At 41.9% G+C, this 20,727-nt stretch overlaps 1 protein-coding gene across 1 annotated transcript; it reads left to right on the forward strand.

The window, feature by feature from the left end:
- The first annotated feature begins 9,458 nt into the window (after positions 1–9,458).
- TMEM37 (transmembrane protein 37) lies at positions 9,459–18,858 on the forward strand. Its single transcript, XM_077320305.1, has 2 exons — positions 9,459–9,885; positions 12,853–18,858. The coding sequence occupies exons 1-2, from the start codon at positions 9,793–9,795 to the stop codon at positions 13,423–13,425; spliced, it is 666 nt and encodes a 221-aa protein (XP_077176420.1). The 5' UTR covers positions 9,459–9,792; the 3' UTR covers positions 13,426–18,858.
- The last annotated feature ends 1,869 nt before the right edge of the window (positions 18,859–20,727 follow it).

The following is a 20,727-nucleotide window of genomic DNA, read 5'->3' on the forward strand; positions in this document are numbered from 1 at the left end:
ATCTTCTGCTGGAAATCACAGGACACCCAGATGCTTTATTTCTTTAGAGCTCCTACAGCCGACCCTTCATTGAGCCTGGGGTGAATGTATTTATATCTTTTAATAGCTGAAGAGGAAAAATAGTGGGTCAGATGACTTTCAGCAGCAGAAAAACTCTGCAGGAGAAAAGGTTAAGAAACCCCCTTCCCACCAATTTTTACTGTTTTGTGTTTAAAATAGACAGAAGCAGAAAGCAATTTGGTTGTTCTAGGCATATAAAGAACTCTTTGAGTAGGCAGAGAGGTCCCTACTCTTTAACATACAACTGCAACCTGTCCCGAGAGGTTAAGTGGCGAGACTTTCTGCCTTGTCAGATGTCCCACATCACATTCAGTCCTGGCACAATTTAAAGTCAGTGAGCTTGACAGTGACTACAGACGATTTTTTTAAAAAAATATGTAACAATTCCAATTTATGGGGACATGCTTGTCAGGGCTGACTCTCCTTGGTGCAGTAATGTCACTGGGCTTTACCTGGGTTTGGTTTCAGTAACTCCCTAAGTAAACACACACCATAAAGCAAAAGAGAAGGCACTTAAAAAGTCATATAGTTCAGATGCAGTAAAATGTACACAGAAATAATAAAGCTGGTTGCTGTTACTGGAGTCCTGATATAGCACTGTTAATTTTTAAAGCAAAGAGTCTTAGAGCATAATGAAAAAATATCTCATTGGCAGCAGGAAAGTATAGGAGGGGAAAGTAACGATTCTCTAACCATATTGATAGGAAAACAGCAGCCGTAGCGTCCTGCCCTCCTTAATCATCCCATCAGAGGGCAGTGCACGGGAGTGAGACAGAGTCCTGCCTCCCATATCAGATTCTCTGTTGAACCATGGGAGCTATTCATCAGGCCTAAGTGGACAGTCTGGGTGAATAAAAAAGAAAGAAACAAGAAACTTCAGAAATATTAGAGATCTCTGTATGCTGTGATGAAGGGCTTGTGTGTGTGTGTGGGGGGGGGGTTTGAACAAGCATGCATTCCACAACTGTATATTGTGTATACAGTGTGTATATACAGTGTGTATATTTAATATGGAAAGGGCTTACAGCTGTATTCAGATTGAACAACTGCATCCTTCCCCCCTCCCACCACCGGCGACACATTCATGTCCTTTTCCCAACAGCACAGTTGTTGTGCAGCTGCTTTGGCTCTCAGGAGTGCCTTCCCTGCACACTACCTGCATGGCCTCCCATCTCCATGCTGGGAAGCCAGAAGCATGGGTGATGGAGTGCTTGCAAGCAAATGGGCAGGGAAGGGCACACGAACGGGTGACAGGAGGGGTGCTCTGGTGGGATGTCAGTGGCAGTGGGCCACACCAGAAGAACCTGGGGCCCCGGCAGATGCTCCTCCTCAAGGTGTGATGCTGCCAGCCCTGGATTTAACATCTCCTCCTCACAGGAAGCATTTCCATTACAAAACATTTTTTAAAAGGGGAAACTTTCCCACATGGTAAGCTTATTATTCACCTGTGTATAAGCTTCCAACAAGAAGAAAAAGAGTCTGGGTGTTAGGAAATAGCTCTTTTAAGGGTGCTAGTACACTAGCGGGAGGATCTGTTTAAGCTCCCCATGCTCAGGAAGAAAAGCTTTTTGTCTTTCAGAACGGCAGGAATGCCAAGATGCTGTGAGGTGGCTGAGAGATCCACGTGAGCTGACAGAGCAAAATTCCAAAGCTGATCCACAGCTGTAATAATCATGCATTGCCCTCAGAGCCCTTTCAGGGGAATGTAGCTGAGCCTAGTAAACATTTCCATTTCCTCTCCGGTTTTTGGACTGGAGATTATATTATTTCACAATACGCTCACTTTGTTTTGTACAGAACCACTTCCACTGGACTTCCTGGCTGTTGTTTTTTATTACTCTCTCTCCTCAATAGAGAGGAGAGAGACGTATCTTACAGCTACAATTTGAGGCAAAAGCAAGGTTTGTCTTCTGCAAGTTCTTTAATGGATTCCTTTTATGGCCTTGAGAAAGTCTGCTATTCTCTGTCTGGTTCCCTCCAGATAAAACTGTGAGCCCTTAAACCTACTTTATCTTATCTGCTTATGCTGTGATAAGCACACTGAAGCAGCTACAGAATCTAAAGGGTGCAGATCTTACTTCCGACATGAACTCCTTTTCCAATCCAGCTACTTTTATAACTAGAGACCCTGGGACCTGGTACACACCAAGTTGTGACCTTATCACTCACCTATGACTTAATATGATACTGTAGGATAACAGCCTCTCCCTACATGAACAATTAGTACCAGAGTATCCCTTGCGGACCTGTGACTGACACCCTTAAGCCCAAACTGCTGTGTCTGCAGGACAAAGTTTGGACTTTGGAAGCAACAATACTGCATGGCCTGATAAGGAAGAGTGTTTTTCCTTAAGATTTGCACGCTATCACAGCTTTTGTTTGTTTGTTTGAAGCAGTAGCCACTTTACCAAATAATAAAACTTATCCCAACAGTGTTTTTCTTGTGATGTTGATATAAGCTATATGAGAAAATATAAAAATAGTGTGTGGGGATTCTTTGAGACCTTTTGTCTATTCCATGAACTATATAAAACTGTAGATTGCACGCTCTGAAATATATTAGAGAACCATCTTAACCGTTTCTGTTGATCCTGATAACTAGCAGCTTCTTTCAGAGAGAGAGAGAGATCTAACAATGTCTAATTTATTGCACAATGCAAAAGAGCCTCAAAAGACATTTCAAAATAGTCATTCAACACTGCCAACATATTACATCCCACACAATTGCATCCAATTCCTTTGAACTTTGCTTAAATCAGAGTCATCTGGAGGTGGGAAAATAGAAAGGTCACCAAACTGAAATGTGATATCCACAAGATTATCTGAATAAACACATATATTGATTGCAAGGATTAATATTTCTTCAAGCTGGCAATATGGGAAAATGAAGACTATGTCAAAACTTAGAAGACACAAAAGACAGATGGTTATGATGCTGTAAAACTTTTAAGGTTTCAGAACAACAAATGTGAGGAGATTTAATGTATTACAGTTAAGAAAAACAAGACTTGCTCCAGTTGTCTTGCAAATGCAAAAAAACTCCCCAAAAATCCCAAAACAAAATCACAAAAGAATCTCCTGTTGCCACAACAGCAATGCTTGGGCTTAAATACATTTGTTTTCATTGTACACAACATGTATTCAACAGTGAATAACAGTAAAAGGTTCCATTATTGGAATGGGTCAGGGGGACTAACCTTAAATATATCTCCTAAGATGCAGAGGAAGTTTGTCAGATTGGCCTGAACACTGTTCAGTGAACAGGAACTTTAGCTTGGAGTGAATATCTCTCATGAGTTTCAGGTGTGACAAATCTGAGCTCAGGATGGCAGGCCAAATGTCTGTGCGGCTGTTATTGTTATTACAATGGATCTCCAGATGACAGATCATCCATTTACCTGAAGAAAATGGCGGCTTTGGAAGGTGTATTCTTGTTAAAGCCCTTCCTACCCCAAACCCTACTCTCCCCAGGCTCCACCATAAAAATCTCCAGCTATTTTCCAGCAGGAGCTGGCAACTCTAATGAGGCATGAAATGGACTGTTCTTGATAACACAGGAAAACAAGTAAAACTTCCCTTAAATTAAGTCAATAGTCAGAAATGCCAGGATATCAACCAGTCCATTGATGAATGAGCATATAGGCATGAAAACAAAAAAGAAGTACTGCTTTACTGGCAGTGTTCCTGCCGATGCAGCTGGTAACAGAGCATTGGTAATAAAAAGAGCATTGGTAACAGTCACTTTCATAGATACATGGAGTTGGAAGAGGCCATACAGGCCATTGAGTCCAGCCTCCTGCTCAAAGTAGGATCAGCCTAAAGCACCCAGGATAAGTATCTGTCCAGCCACTACCTGGAGGCTGCCAGTGAGGGATCTCAAACTTGTTGGAATTATTATGAAATTCCGGTGCATTAGCAGAATGCACAAGGCTTGCAATGCAGAAGAGGCCATGTGATGTCTGTGTGTGTGCAGGCAAGAATTAAAATAACAAATGCACACTTTACCTTTGCAAACTAATACATTTATTACAGGGCACTCCATTCTATGTAGAATAGTGAAGAGAGTTCATATCTAGTTTATCTTGGATGGATGAAGATGCAGGAATCCATGTTGTGCTAACATGCATGGTTCCCAGAAGAATGGAGAACAGGCACAATGTGGAGAGAAGGTATCAAAAGGTTTTCCTGACAATACCAATCTGCACAGGAAAGGGATAGCTGCAGAGTAGAGAGTGAAAGGATGTTCTGTGTTTGAGCCTATCTATCTCCCTGAGGCTGGTTCTGCACTTACTTTTTCCCCCCTGTTGTCAATCCTGCTGAATTCAGATCAATCTGAACCTAGGTCTTCTCCCTTTGTTTTTCCCGAATTGAAACAAATGTTGTATTCTACACTTAATTGTGAGGCTGCTCTCTTCTTCCCACTTGATTAGGGAAGCTAAGAGGGGGGAAGGGAGCAGTGGTTGTGAAGTTCCTGTCAGGACTGAAGGAACACAAGGCTGGAGAGGGATTTATTCCCTGCTGTTCATCTGACTACAGCCAAAGCTAGTGTGGGGGGGGTTATGGAGCACAAGGCTACTTGTTTATTTTTCTTTTCCTGAGCAAGCAAGGGGGAGGAAAAATAAGGTGGGAAGAAAGACAATCTGAAAAGCAAATCTCCACACATAGAAGTGTGGGCTTCTGGAGAAGAGCACAGTCACTTAAAAAATGAGGGCAAAAATAAATCTTGTGAGAGAATGGCAACCGGGAACCAGCAGTCTTTGAACTGGTGCCCTGACCAATCAGTGGCAGACAACCGTGCTGTCAGCATCAGGAGGACGTTAATCCAGCAAGATGCAGCGATCTACATAATACTGGGGCTTTCGGAGCGGTTTTCTCAAATGCAGCAAGTTATATCTGCTCCTGGATATCGTGGGGGAAAGGTAGTATCACCGCAAATCAATCATAGACATTGCAGAGTAAAACATTAAGGTGCTAAATATCAAAATGGTAATTGAATAATGTGTAGATGACTTTTTTAAATTCAGGGTCACTAGGGATAAAAAACCCAGTGCAGATTCAGGCTGACTCTATTATAGTCCCCCTCTGAAGTCTGAGGCTAAGAGGCAGTGTAAAGTCCTTCACATCCAATAAAATTATGGTATAGAAGACACACAGATTCCAGGGACAGAGTCTAGTATTGCATGTCCCTACTTATCTCTTTAGTAATCTGATCAACCAAACAAGATCAGCCACATGCTGGGCTGGCCTTAGAGTCAAAAAAGATAAAAATCTTCAATAAAAAACTGCAGTACTGTTGTTGAAAGAAGAGGATTAGGAAAAAGTAATACTAGGATCATCCCTGAGGATGAATTTGTACAGTTTGGCCCCCATAGATATATATTTCTGCAGATATCTTGTTGCAGTATATGACTATGGCAGCTGTCTATCCAGTACCATACAGAGTGCTCTCTAGATACCTGTCATCCATTGACATTTGCTATATTTTGCTTAAATGCAATTTGAACTTAGTCTACAGTCAAAGCTTGGTTACATTCAATTGATAGAGAAAATGGCCCTGTGCTAAATCAACCACTGTGCATTTTACCACTCTGAGTATAAACAAATAGTCCAAAGAGACCGGCTGAATCTGATACTCAGCTGCAGGAAGCGACTAAAGAGGCTTGAAGAACTATAAGTATTGGAGAAATGAGCCCCCTACTCTATCATCAGCTAAGAGCTATGGAATTCTGCCCTTGCCTTTCAGTTACCAAGTCTTCACACATGAGGGTAAGTCAAAAAGTATTGCTACAAAATCATAGAAATCTTCATTAAACAAAAATATCAAAATATGAAGCTATTGTTTCTCAACATATCCTCCATCTAGGTCTACACATTTCTGAAGGCAGTGCCTCCTTTTTTCTAAACCTTCCCCAAAGAATTCTGCACTCTTCAATTTATACCATGTCAAGTGGCAGTTTTGGCATCCTTGAGGGACTCAAATCATCTTCCTTTTAAATGTTCTTGAGTTTGGGGAACAATAAGAAATCTGAAGGGGCAAGATAAGAGCTGTAGGGTGAATGGGGTAAAGTTTCTCAACAAAATTATAGTACTGCTCTTGCTACTCTTGAAGAATGAGTAAGTGCATTGTAGTGATGGGGGGAAATCCTCAGCACAACTTTTCCTGCATTTTTCTCATCAATGCAATTTTCAGTTTTTTGAAGGCAACCTAATGAGAATAAGACGTGCATTACTGACAGAACTTGTCTGCAGCCATCCACTAATCTGAGACATGTTTAAACACATTTTGTTTGGAGTACATATATGAACTAGAACCCTAGTATGACCCCCAGAAGAACACTCAGGTCATCAAGAATTAACATGTTGACAGTCCCTGGCTCAAAAGAAGTGTACCTAGCCTCAACCAGAGCCAGAGCCTTTTCAGCCCTGATGCAATATGCTGCCAGTCAGCATTCCACAGGGCTGGAAAAGTGGCGTTATTCCATTGGCCATACAAGTTGGGGTCAGAGCAAACAAATAAAATCATTGGGCCTCCCCTCTCCGGAATACACCCCCTGCCGAGTATGCTGGCAAAGGTGGCCTAAAGAACAAGGCCTAAAAGGTGATCTAACTGGGGCACTCAGGGTTACAGTCTTACAGTTTTGTGTTTTTTATTGTTTTACTGTTTTATCCAAGTTTATGAGGCAGTGTGACTGCCCTGCCTAGACACCGTGCAGTTGAGAGCAGCACAATCTGTTACGAATTTGGGCCTGATTTTCTGCCTCACTCTCAATGCAGGTCACAAGAGTAGCTTAACTAGCACTTTCCCATCTTTGTCAGTGCCAGGAGGGGCAGTGAATAAATCACATAAATTAATAAAATAAACTGTTCTCTCACTATTTTGAGACGTATTAGTCAGACTTCAAAATTGTAGCCACTTGGATTTTTTTTTAATGGACCAACATGACTGCCGGTATTTTTCCTATAGGAGATAGGATTACATAGGACTGTAGCCCTGGGGCCATATTCAATTATAGATACATAAAGCGCCCCTGAACATGTTCACTTGCATTTTGCAACTTAAAAGTCGGTGGGGGACTGGATTGGTTGGGGAGGAGGATCTTACCATTCCCCCTTATGCCTTTATCTGATGTCTCTCTCTCTCTCATCTACCCGCATCCCCTTAGGGCAAACAATTTCTGGGGAAATTTTAACTTGGGAAACAGACTATGACACAGGAAGAAGCCCCTCTTCCCCATATTGACTTTTTGCCTTAAAAAGTCCAAGAAAGCCTGATCATGAATCTCACATGTATCATTAAGTTTTGTTGTAAATAATCTTTGATCCAGGGTTTGGCAGGCAAAGCCTGGCTGCAAATAACTTTTGCATATCACAACACCCACTCAGAGAGCTCCTCTCTAATAGTAGGCTTAGATGGAATGAAGGAATTCTGTGAACGGGGAGATCTCTCTTGCACAGCAAAACTCTGACTTCCATCCAACCCTGTTCCTGGAGTATCCCCTGGAATTATCTCCAGACTGGACTTCTGGCTCCGCCCTCAAAGTCTCCAGGGCAGAGTCTGCACTTACTTTGTTTATTCCATTGTCAACCCTGTTGAATTCAGATCGATTTGAACTCAGGTCTTCCTCTTTCCCCCCCTCCCCACTGAAACCAAAAAGTGTTCTGCGCGTGGTTAGGGTAGTTCAGAAGGGCCTCTTTCAAGCCTTTCAAGCCTTTCAAGCCAAGCCTCTTTCTTTTCTTGGAGGGGGGGAGAGGATCAAAGAAGCAGAGGAGGGAGAAAAAAATCCAAGACCGACAGAAGTTGAGAGAAATTAAGGGATTCTCCTTTAAGGCAAGCTTGTCACATGATCAGCTTTGGCCAATCAGGTGTTCTCTACCACAGAGCAAAGCCCAGATTCAAAATAGCCTGCTTTCTCAATTAGATTCTAAAAATATTGGCCATTAAAAGCACTCTAAGATATTGCACAATAAAGGTAGGGTCACTCCGGATCAATCCTTCTTGCTGCAGAAGGAAAATTTAAATCACCCAAAATCAAAACGGAAATCACATTCTGTGTAGATGGCAGGGACTGAATCGACCTGGGATTGGAATAAAAGCCCGGTCAGTTTACACCAAGGTATTTCCCAACCCAGAGTCAGCAACCGTAAGTATCCCTTGTCCTCCAGCAGCGACATTTCAGGGGACATTTGGAGTTGCAGTAGAAGAAGATGATGAGGGAATTAAAACTTTGTGCATGGAAATCCCTTCCAGCTGCAGAAATTATCAGTGGATCCCAGCCACAGGTTCTTCTAAGTAAATGTGGTGATCAGGGCCAAGGAAATGCTTAGGGGAGGGGCAGTTATGCATGTTCTAATCATTATGCCACTTAACTAACTTTTAATCAGTTTGTTTATATATATAACCAAGTATGTGCAAGGAAGGGCCCCAGGTGGCTATTTCCTAGCTTCCGCTAGGAATCATATGATATGTGAAGTAGTGCTAGGGCCCTAATCCTTTAGCCACTACTGACATGGCTGGGAAAAGATGAAGAAGAAGAGCTGGGGTTTTTATACCTTGCTTTTCACTACCTAAAGGAGTCCCAAAGTACAAACACATTCCCCTTCCTCTCCCCACAACGAACACCCTGTGAGGTAGGTGGCGCTGAGATAGCTCAGATATAACTGCTCTGTCAGAAGATAACTGTGAATAGCCCAAGGTCACCCAGCTGGCTGCATGTGAAGACATGGGGAATCAAAGCCAGTTCTACAGCCTAAGAGCCTGTCTCTCAAAATATGAGGCTAATATACCAAGGTCTGTGTGGATCACTTTTATGGATGACAATGTAAACATTCCAAAAGAGAGCTCTGCAATCCTAAGGATGCTTCCCTCGGGAGCCCCACTGAATAATGTAGGCCTTATTTCTGACTGGACCAGCCTCGCAGTAGTGTACAAGAACCTGTTCTTCTTCAGCCACAACACGCCACTTCGAAGAATGGCACAGGGGGTTAAATGCTATACCACAACAGAAGCAGTTCTACGTCTTCACCAGCTCAGCTAAAAAAGCCTAAGCCAGAGGTAACCAGCTTCTGCCACAAATGCCAAACAGCAGTACAACAGATCCTTTTGCTGGACTTGCAGAGCCAGTTCTGTACACAGCTGAAGTTTGTCCCTGACATGCTGGCACACACCTGCAGAAAGCCCATCCTTGCTTTCTTTCCCGTCCCCCAAGCCACCTGTCAGATCCAGAGTGAGCCCTGGAGTGGCCTTGCTCCCAGGCTGTCTTAGCAAGTTTAGTGGCCAGCACCTGGGAGGGGGGGCAGCCCTCCTTCCTTTGGCTTGCTGGCACCCAGACGACTTCACCGGAAGAGGTTGCCGCACCCAGGCCTGCTTCTGGCAAGGGTTCTTGAACTCTGCTTTTGTACGAGCCAAGCCGATCACTTGTGGGTGACTTGGTGCGGCATGAGAGGACGACACAGCTGCACTTTCCCGGTGCCGTGATTTCCCCAGAGCTACTCATCGCCTCCTCCTCCTCCGGTTGCCAGCTCCAGCCGCTTTTGCCTGCCTGCCTGCCTGCCTGCCTTTCTCCTCCCCTGAGCTGCTGACTCAGCCAGAGGGAAAACTCAAAGGGCACCGAGCGAGCCGCCCTGCCTCCCAGCGGCTCCCTCAGCTCTTCCTCGAGGATGTTGACAGAGTGGCCGCTGCCTTCGCCACGACTCCTGGCTGGGCCCGTCTGGCCCTGAAGTAGGGGGTAGGGGATGAGACTTCCCTGTCCGCGCCAGAAACAAAGCGCAGTCTTAAGTTCCTCTCTGGAAGGAGCAGAAGTCAGCATGACAGCCATAGCAGTGCAGGTAATTGGGGGTCAGGAGAGCCAGGAGCGGCTGTCGGGGGGGAAATTCTCTGTTGCTCGGGAGCGAGAGATGGAGTGTGGCTGGAAATCCGGCAGGCTTGGAGCTGTTCTTTGTTCTCCTATTGTAAGCAGCCTGTACATGTTTACTATTCGCCCTACAGGCAGAGCAGCTCCTGGCAGCCACTTAATCTGACTTCTCCCCACCTGTTGCTCTTTGTGTTTCCCCCCCCTTTAAGAAAAAAGAGAAGAGTTCTTCCAAAGGCAAACGATAAATCCTTGTTGCCTTTGCTTTGCTTTTCAGCAGCTTTTCCATATCTGGATATACTATCGAGGGTAAAAGTAATGGAAAGCAGGAAGAGGCCCTCTTTTGCAAACGCAAATCGTTTCCCTTCTGAGAAATCAGTTTTAGTTGCTTGGTTTCTTAGGATTTACTTAAATTCACACACTGACAATAAGAATCAAGCTTTCAATAATTATCTGGAAGAGACAAGATATAATACAGAAGTATTTCAGGTTTTTTTTTTTGGGGGGGGGGTGAATGCATTAATGCCTGCAAAAAATGCTTTTGCTCCACTCAGTCACTGTGGATATTGTCAACAAAGAATTCAGATAGCCTGTTTTCCTTTCTGTCTTGGAATGCAGTGAGTTGTTTACAAAGATCAAGCAAAGATCTGATTCCTGTCTGCTGATATTCAGCAAAATTCTGTCTCTCTCTGGTTCTTGGAAGGGTTTTTGTACAGAAATGTTGTATTTAAAAATACAATGTATTGCAGGAGTTCCAATCAAGAGAAGAGGAAATATAGGATGGTGCACAAGAAAGACACTCTCAACATGAACAGTTAGATTGCAGCATGAAAAAAACATTGCCTAAGGGACTTCAAACAAGTCAGACATTTATAATATATTTAGTATTTAAATGTATATAACACTTCAGAATCTTGAAAGTACTTTTTAGTCCAAGAATATCTAAAGTGCTCTGAAAAGTACAATATACATTTTAAAGTACTACATAAATGCTTAAAACATTGCATTATTAAATGCATAAGATTTTGTTGGAAGTGCCTCAGATGATGCCTAGCGGTTTCCATTCCAGAAATGGTTAGTTCCCAACCTAACACAGTTCATTGGGAGTATATTTTTCTTGTCTCATTCTGTTTCTCCTTTTTTCTAAACTGTGTATCTCCACAAAAAGCACTCTAAAGTAGTCTACAAAGAACCTCTGTACAGTATCCCAGAATTTATTACTGCAATTAATGGGCCAAGGCTGAGAAATAAGGGCTTGCCTAAAGCCATCTAGTGAGCTCATAACCGAGTTGCATTTTGAACTGTGGGCTTCACATTTCAGTCGCTGCCCTACAGTACAATGTATACCTCTGAGTGTTGTATCGTCAGCAGAATTGCTTGACTGAATGTAGATTGACTTTCTCCCTTGGGCCTGCCAACATGTTTGTTTAAGTATCAATAACTATTTTGTGTTTAATTCCTGTTTGTCTATAGAAACGCTAGGAGGTAGTAATTCTTACCCCTTGGGGCCAGTTTGCCTTTCCCAATTGGCATGGGTGTGTGACTCAAGCACTGCTGGGCTGGTTTGGGCTGATGTATGGGAAAGTGATTCAAGGATGTGTTAGGAGATCCTCCACCATAAAGCCATTGGACAGCTTTGAGGCCAACCACTATCCTATATCTTTTGGCCTTAGCTTCCCCATCTGGATAATGGGCATCATGCCAGAATACTTTATAAGGTGGTGGTGAGGGTTACTGAGTTATTGTTTGAGACATGATTGAAGCATTTAGGAAATGAAACAGAGAAATACTAAATATAGGGGTTTTATTATTAGACTGCAACTTAACCTACATTTATTGTGCAGTTATGAGGTAAACATGGGCCAAGTCATAAACTGTGTGATAAAGCCTTATACATCAGCTGTTTAGCCACAATAATTCAGTGGTTAATTGTATTAATCGTTTTGATTCAATTAACTCATACTATGGGGCATAGGCTCCTAAACTCATGTATGTATACACATATCCCATTGCAGGTTGAAAGCCACAAATTACTCAGGGCATGTTTATGTATATACCACAAACAGTAGTCTTTCCTTGAATGGCTAGTGGATCATATGGCACACAGACCACATGAGATACAACACTTAACTTAAGCAGGCTTTCCCAACCAGGGATGGGACTTAATTAATATATATATATATTTAAATTTGTTGAACATTTATTAAGTGATATGACCACGTATGGTCATGTCAACCCACCCTGCCCCTCCCAAAATGGCCAATGATGGGTCTGGAGGGGGTGGGAAGGGGAGGGGCCCTAGGTGGGTGCACCCGAAAGGAAAGCTCCTTTTTCATTTCCAGAATGGATACCCCTTTACACCTACCAGATAAGGTCTGATTACTCAGCATGTGTGAGTACGAGGGTATCACAGCCGTAAATGTTAGTTATATCAGTTACACAGACACTTTTGTAAAGCAAATAATAATGTACCTTGTCTCAGGTATGCAAATTAGATGACTGCTTTTACAAACTCTTATCTTTCACCTTGCCTGCTGTGTCATTTTCTGCCACTCAGTGGCTGCTTTCCTTTCTTTTGAAAAACATTCTGTGCTCTGCATTATTTTTGAACCCTGTGTTCCCATAGAGTACCACAGAATAGATACCACAATTCCAGAACACCCAAAACTCTGCCTAATTTGGAGGAAGTTGTAGTATTTGCTAATATGCTGGTATCATTTAGATATGTTACACATGACCCCTTTAATGCTTCTTTCCCCCCTTTCTGTCAAACATGCATATAAACTTCAAGGTATATTTAATTTATTCCAAAGATAATTACTGTCTCTGAATATTCTTTTCTAATCAGCCTCAGCGCTTGCTGCTATATGTTTGGTAGCCATATGTCAATGAAATGTCGAAGGCATGTTTTAACATTGTTTTCTTTTGGGAACTTCTCTTTAAGGCGCAGCAGTTATTTGCTCACAGAAGACCCATGAGATCGTTCTTTGAGACGTTTATAAGGAGCCTCATTATCCTCTGTGTTGCAATAGCAATAGTCCTGTCATCCATTTCTGTGTGTGATGGTCACTGGCTATTTGCCAAAGGGAAACTCTTCGGATTGTGGCACTTCTGTGCCATTGGAAACAATAGTGCCCTGAAATGTACCACCAGTCTTACACAGGCCAGCATCAGTGGGCTCACCATTGGAATGACTCTTGCGAGAAGTATGGTGTCGTTTGCTATTGTGGTAGCCATCTTTGGCTTGGAACTCCTCATGGTCTCTCAAGTGTGTGAAGACATCAGCTCAAGGAAGAAGTGGTCAATGGGGTCTGTCCTCATTCTTTTCTCATTTCTGCTCTCAGCCAGTGGAGTTTTGAGCTTTGTGATCCTTCTAAGAGACTACATCACTGTCATGGGCTTTACATTAATGTACTGGTGTGAGTTCATTGCCACCTTCCTTTTCTTCCTTAATGGGATCAGTGGGCTTCACCTTAACTCAATAACATTTCCTCAGAACAGAATGAGAAAAAATTAAGAACTTTGGATGTCACTTCGACTCAGTACAGTATGTCAGGACATGTGGTGCAAAAGACACTGGAGTTCTTAGACCACACATTTTGCAGCTGTGTACCACTTTCAGAGGATGTGTCCAAGATCAGCTGATAATGAATATTTAACTTCGGAAAGTTGGATATTAAGACCAGCAGGGTATTTTTTACATATATATGGAATAAGAAATGGGTAATTAATTTGAGTCTCATTGCATAAGCCTATCTGTCCCAATCCAACTATGGCATACCATGACTAGAAGTACAAACCTAGGCAGAGTTAACTCTGGCTAACAGACAAACTGAAGTAACTCTGCACAGCGGGTTCTCTTAAGTCCTGTTGAAAATGATGTAATGTTGGCTATGATTAACACATATAATGACTCTCAATTAAATTTGTGACAACTAACTTCAGAAGTTTACACAAATTAGCATTGAAATAAGACAAACATTATGTACATTTGTTTTGTTATTTTTCTAAATCTTGGTTTGTTCATTCCTTCATTGCTATAGTTAGGACTGGAAGAAACATTTGTGAAAAGACAATTGGAAAACACAAGGTAGATCATCAGCTTCTGATAATAAACCTGTATATTTTACCATGGCTTAGGTTAAACCTTTAGTTGAGCTTTGCGCCTCGTTAGTTCCTTCATGGCAACATATAAACTTCATATGCAATTCCAATACCTTATCATAGTAATGATAACATTTTATCATGTCCAGTGGGATAACTTATAATCTTTGGGGCCATTTCTTTATCTAAGTCTTTCACTGTGGTAATGTGATTCTGCTTAATATGGAGATGGTCTTATCTTGCACCATTTTCATAACTGTTGATTCTGTTTTCTTCAGGGGCTGTAGCATGCAAAGATAATGGACTTTTTAAAAAGAACCAGAGAAAAAGGTTTCATGCTAGCAGTTTGGCTTTAATCATGGCAATGCTGTTGCACTGATTTTAATTGTCACTCTAACAGTATGGGTAGACAAGTTGCACTATGAAATAACATTTGCAGTATTAATTTATGTAGGTACTATTTGATTGTGTTTATGTAATTGTACAAAGACCCCTTTGAATCCACATTTTTCATATCATTCATATCATTCTTTCATATCATTCTGGTTGAAAAGACAGCAATCCACAGAATCAAAATGTTTTCCCTGGTTCCTCAAGCCCCTACGGAATACAATTCTGTGCTGTTTGGCAAATTTGGATTATATGTGACTATTTCTATTGGTCAAAAAAATTGTTAGCAGACCCTATGAACTTCTTTCCTGGAATGGGAAGGAAGAAAAACCTCCCTCCATGGGCAAGATAGCCCCTTGAAGGAGCCACTTTGTATGCAGGATTGAATGTAGAGTGGAGAAAGGTAAGCTTAAAACCTTCTTAGCATTACTTCCTTGCTATAAAAAGCTCAGGAAGTTCCTGTGTTCTCTCAAAGGATAACTATAACAATTTGACTCGGTAATATTGATCCAAATCCTCCTCGGTATTCTTGTTAAAAATAAGCGCTCAGACAAGAATGCTTGTAGGAGAAGAATTGGTCAGGCTTCCTGGAATACTATGTTTATTTACTGCTAACAGGATTTCCCCCACCCCCTGACTGTTTATGCACTTGGAACTTCACTGCCCCAGCTCCCATGTCGGAGCACAAATCGGGGGCAGATGAAGTGCACCGGGCCAAATGCTCCCCCATGTGGGTGCAGGAAGAGGTGGGGCAACCTGCCACAACTAAAATTCCAGCCTGCAGCCTGATATGAAACCCTCCAGTGCATAAACGATCCCTGAGATTCATCTAAATACATGTTCATTGATATTCTTATCATTATAATTCTATGTGAATCACCCATGTCACCCCTAATGCACCTTTCATTCGTCAGTGTTTACCTATGCTCATTTTGAGTATGTTATAGAGAAAATATCATTTCAGAAGGCCAAAACCCACACAAGACTGCTAACATAGGGTTTTTCAAGGGTGCAGATTCCATGTCATGTGAATTCATTTTTTGATTTACAGGCATTTAGATCAGTGTAACAGTTAGCATATAATATAAACATCTCAGTTCCCAATATAAAATATATAATATATATGTACAATTTGGTGTTTTTAAAAACATAGTAATTAGAAATTTAAGTGATTTAATGATATAAAATTTGATCAGGTCCAGTCTAAAATTTGTATAAAACGAAAGTACTTATTTAGCCTTTAATGGTGCTGTGTATCTTAATAGCAGCAGCAGAAAATTTAGCAATATAGACAGTTGCATGGCTTCCTCTGTCACTTTGCAGCTTCTTTATCAGTTCCCTTGTTGACATTTCTTGAATATCATTCTAGAATAGGCTGAAACAGTTTGCCTGAAATCATATCATATCTTGGGCAATAAAGTATGAAGTGCTCTCTGGTTTCTACCTGTCCATTGTTACAAGGACATAGTCTCTGAGGTAGAGGGACCTTCTTGTAATAACTTTCCAAAAAGCTGTGGGGAGGGCAGAGCATCTGGCCAATGTTAAAGCTTGTCTTTGTTTATTGTTCTTGAGAGTGAAAAGATAAGTAGCCAGCTTTAGCTAGTATTTATTTCTGTCTGGAGTCAGAAAACCTGGAGCTTTGTTTAATTATGGATCCTTTGTTTAATTAGGCATTTGATCTGATGCAGGTTCAGTTCTAATAAGACATTTGTTGACATCCCCAGATTTTGTACACTGGTTCCAATAGACCAGGGGTAGTCAAACTGCGGCCCTCCAGATGTCCATGGACTACAATTCCCTTCTGGAAATTGTAGTCCATGGACATCTGGAGGGCTGCAGTTTGACTACCCCTGCAATAGACTATTGAAATTTATCTTTTAAAATAAATGCTGTCAAGCAGTTGAGGTGGTGATTTAATTTCAGCCACATAACAACTGAAGAAATGAGGGCCCTGTTTTCTACTTTCAACATCCCTGTTTCCAGGTATATTAGAACATTTGACATGCAACAAGGGAATTGAAGGATGGCCCTAAGAAATTTGGATTGGGCCCTCTCTATACAGTCCCCAAGGAGCCAATAGAAGTAACATACAAGATCTGAGAGAGGGTCTTTGCTTTGTATAGCTCTAGGGCAGCTGGAAGAATTCATTCAAGATATAAAGGAAGCTGTCGGAAGTGTGTGTGAGTGACAGGCATTTGTTCATAATTAGTCTGCATATGTCTTAAGCAGTTGTCCACAAATCATGCAAATTTGGGATTCATTGGGGGAAAATAATAGCATGTGTGAATCATGTGACCAAATGTAGAAATAATGTAGAAAGCAGTCTTCATTGTAGTTACTTTCATCAGTGAAGTAGAAGCCAATCGAGGGAAAAGTGACATGTCAACTTTAAAAGTAACCACCCACTCTGTGTTTTTCTATGTTTTTTTATGTTTGTAGAGGGGGGAAAAAACAGATTCTCAACTGTCTAGGAATGCTCTCATGAAACATTCTTTGTTTCTCTGTCTTACAGGCACATACATTGTATATCCAAATTTAAACAAGTTTATGTCTGTTAACATGTTTGTTCTTCATTGTTCCATAGCAACCATGTGTCCTTGAATAAGTGGCTTCATACTGTGTTTTATTATAGCAATCATAGATTCAGAGTTGGAAGGGACCTCCTTGGTCATCTATCCAACCCCCTGGACAATGCAGGACACTCACAACCCTATCACTCATCCACTATAACCTGCCACCCCCTTGAACCTTCACAGAATAGAAATAATGCAGACCTCAGTGACCAGGAGTAAATATTGTCCTTTTCTTTTTTTTGACACAGTGCAAGAGTGTCCTTGTAGTGCCATAATTTGTAAAAGCAGTTCTGTGTCTGGGAATATTGGCCATCCAGTCTCAAATCTCTGGCAAACTGAAACAGGTTTTCCTCAAGAATTACTCTGTATTTAATGCCATCCATTGCTCCTTCAGTCCTGATCAGTTGTCCTGTCCCTGTCAATAAAGAACATCCCCACAGCATGATGCTGTCTCCACCATGCTTCAGTGTGGGACTGGTGTTCTTGGGGTGATGAGAAGTGATGGATTCAATTTTTGTCTCATTTGACCAGAGAACTTTCTTCTATGTGTTTGGGGAGTACACTACATGTAGCTGGGCAAACCCTCCCCAAAAGCTCCACTCTTATTATTGTAATGGTCAATATCACATAAAGGTAAAGGTATCCCCTGTGCAAGCACCGGGTCATGTCTGACTCTTGGGGTGACACCCTCTAGCGTTTTTCATGGCAGACTCAATACGGGATGGTTTGCCAGTGCCTTCCCCAGTCATTACCGTTTACCCCCCAGAAAGCTGGGTACTCATTTTACCAACCTCAGAAGGATGGAAGGCTGAGTCAACCTTGAGCCGGATGCTGGGCTTGACCTCCCAGCCTTATGGGCAGAGCTTCAGACTGCATGTCTGCTGCCTTACCACTCTGCGCCACAAGAGGCTCTTCCAATATCACATAGCTATAAAAAAGAACATGTTTTCAACTATTGCTGTAATGCAATTAAAGCCCTTTCACAGTAGAGATAACCTGCATTTGGCATTTGGCGAAATTATGTCTATTATTTAGTCCCAAGGCAGATTATGGTTTGTTTTTGTTTTTTTGCTGTTGCTCATTGTAGCATGTGACACAGGCTTCTAAAATAAAAGATGGGGATTTTGATGTTTGGAGCTGTAATGTTCTTCTGTAAAGGGCAGCCCTTTAACGTAATGAAATGCTGACAACTGGAGACAAAGACAGCACACCATTAATTTTATTCAAAGGCCGTCCTAAATGTGCCTAAGAAATGTGAAGTCCTTTTGAAAGAATGATAGAGCAATTGAGCAAAGACTTGTTTGCTAAGAGCCTATCCAAATTATCTCCTTACAGAACAACAAATGGGCTCGATAGTTGTGTAAAATCCTAGGAACTTCCTTCAAATAATCCCACTTTGAGGGATTTTTGCCATCTTGTGCCACTGTCATTTTCCAGTGGGGGTTTTGTTGTGCGACCTGCCACGAGATGGCTTGCTGTGAGTGGGCAAGAAATTGAATAAATAAACAAACAAATAAATAAGTCCTTTCCCATTTTTCTTAAGCGGCTACCTCTTGTGCATTAGATATGGGCTGGGGACCATCCCATTCCCTTTCAAGAAAAGCTTTTTCCTCTATGACATGATGGCTGAAGTGTGTTAGCCTGAGTGGATCAGTTGTAAAAGGCATTCTATTGCAAACTCTTCTGTTGCCTCATGATTCAATGCTTGTTAAATGTTATTTTGTCAGAAAATTCCGGGGAGCATCATAGCACATGAGTTGATGCCTTCCTGTAATTCTTTGTTGTGTAATTTGTATCTTGTAGCTTTTCTAAGCTGTAACTATTTTCTAAGACATATACAACTTGAATGTCAAATGTTCAATAAACTACGCTTTGAATGGATAGTTCTGGTTATTTATAACATTTGAGATCACAACTTGGGGTGGATAATTTCTTATTTAATAGGAGCATACATATACTGAATGTTTCTTTGCACAAAATAAAACGAAGGGGCTGGAGAAGAGATTTGAGAGGGACAAAAGCTAAAACCACAAATAGTTAGACTGTGTAAAGTGTTACAGAATACAGCAAGGTTTCACTTACCTGTAACTCTTTTCTGCAGGCACATATGGGTTTGTGCTTTCGCAAGCCTGCCATGGAGAAGAACTAGCAAGCTTTAAAATGATGTTTTTAGATCCTAGGACTGTTCCTCCTCCCTTCATTGAGGAGGCTGACTTTCCTGCCCACAGTCATGTGATGTGGAAGGGGCGAGCACTCCTCCTTCAGTTCTCCATCTGCTGCTGCAGGAAGGGATCAAACCATAAGCATAAACCCACCGTGGGGAAAGGATTGTGTGTCTGCACAGAAGACAACTCAAACAAGTTTGTTTTCATATTTGTGGCTTCTGTACAGTCTCGCATGGGAAAACAGCAAGATCACACACCATGGAGGAGGGGGTGAGCTTAGATAGTGGAAAAATAGATTGAAGTACTCCTGTATAAGTCAATTTAATGGATAACCTCATTCTTATGATAATGTTTAAATTGAGGCCCTTTTAGCCTTTCCTGGGTCAGTAAGGCGATCAAGAAATTCCTATATTGCCTGGATCAGCCTACTCCATGAAAATAAAAGGGTAAGGTCCTGAGAACTTCTCCTGTATACACAGTCCTCTCTCTAAGCTACGTATTTGGGCGGGGGGGGCAAGTCGGGAGACCTCTAGACCTGGGAATTACTTAGATACCATTTGGGAATAAAAAAACACACTTGGTTTTAACACCACCCACCCCAATGAAATCTTTAAAAAAGAGGGCCATCAGATAAGGTACAAATTTCCTCACCCTTCAGGCCAAACTAATGGTCATTCAAAAAGGATGTACTATGTAAAAGAAACTGACAGACTGTAAACTGCCTGGTTCAAACAGTATATGCATTAACATGTACTGAAGAAAGGAAAACACTCCACTGAATGGTTAAGGGACGGTTTGTGGCTTACCACCAACACCCTGCAGACCCTAAATGTTAGACCCCAGCCAGGAGTAGCAGACAAACCATCAGTTGGGATTGCCAAACTACTAGGTGATGGTGGAAGTCTCTGTGCAGGAATTCCGGTTTTGTCAATGAACCTGCACCTTGACAAGTCTCCCAACTGTGGGAACCACACTCCACTTGGCTTATAGGGAGCTCCAAAAATGCACTGTCCATTGGGAATTTGCAAATACTGTGTCAGAGCCCTCTGAGGGGGGGGGGAAGGCATCCATTGAAAATGGAAAGGATAGCCAGTGGGTTGTGAACACGCTGATGCTCCAGACACAGCCTGCATTGATTCCTGCAGCAAATGAGCACCATGTACAGCGCTTCCTGTAGCAAAAAAGGAGCCATGTTTGTAATGACACTTGTATGTGACTGAGATCATTGCTTAATTTTCCCTGGAGCAACTCAGTTTAATATATGTGCTATAGAGGCCAGCACCAAGCACATTGAGGCTCCCTGTAATGCAGATGGCAAACACATTAGCATTGTGCCATATTGTATAGAACCCGAGCATTGTGGCCTTGTGGCATAAATTCAAGGAGCCTATGTTATTCATATCGGTTTATGCCATAGAGTCATCTGTGGGCAAAAAGGACCCACTGTCCTTGAATCATGGGTCCCAAAGAATCAAAGGCATGTTTAATGGCCGTGAACTTTGACAGTCTTATTTATAGTCTAGATTCATGTCCTGATTTCACAGTATTCGTGTCCTGATTTCACAGTCCCGATTTCACCCTGTTTCC

The sequence above is a fragment of the Paroedura picta genome, chromosome 2 (genome assembly GCF_049243985.1).
Source record: "Paroedura picta isolate Pp20150507F chromosome 2, Ppicta_v3.0, whole genome shotgun sequence".
NCBI lineage: Eukaryota > Metazoa > Chordata > Lepidosauria > Squamata > Gekkonidae > Paroedura > Paroedura picta.

Excerpts from the sequence above, each read along its gene's own strand:
- TMEM37 (XM_077320305.1), top strand. The coding sequence starts at position 9,793 with ATGAGACTTCCCTGTCCGCGCCAGAAACAAAGCGCAGTCTTAAGTTCC. Across the intron at positions 9,886-12,852 it reads TGACAGCCATAGCAGTGCAG|GCGCAGCAGTTATTTGCTCA; the intron begins GTAATTGGGGGT and ends CTTCTCTTTAAG.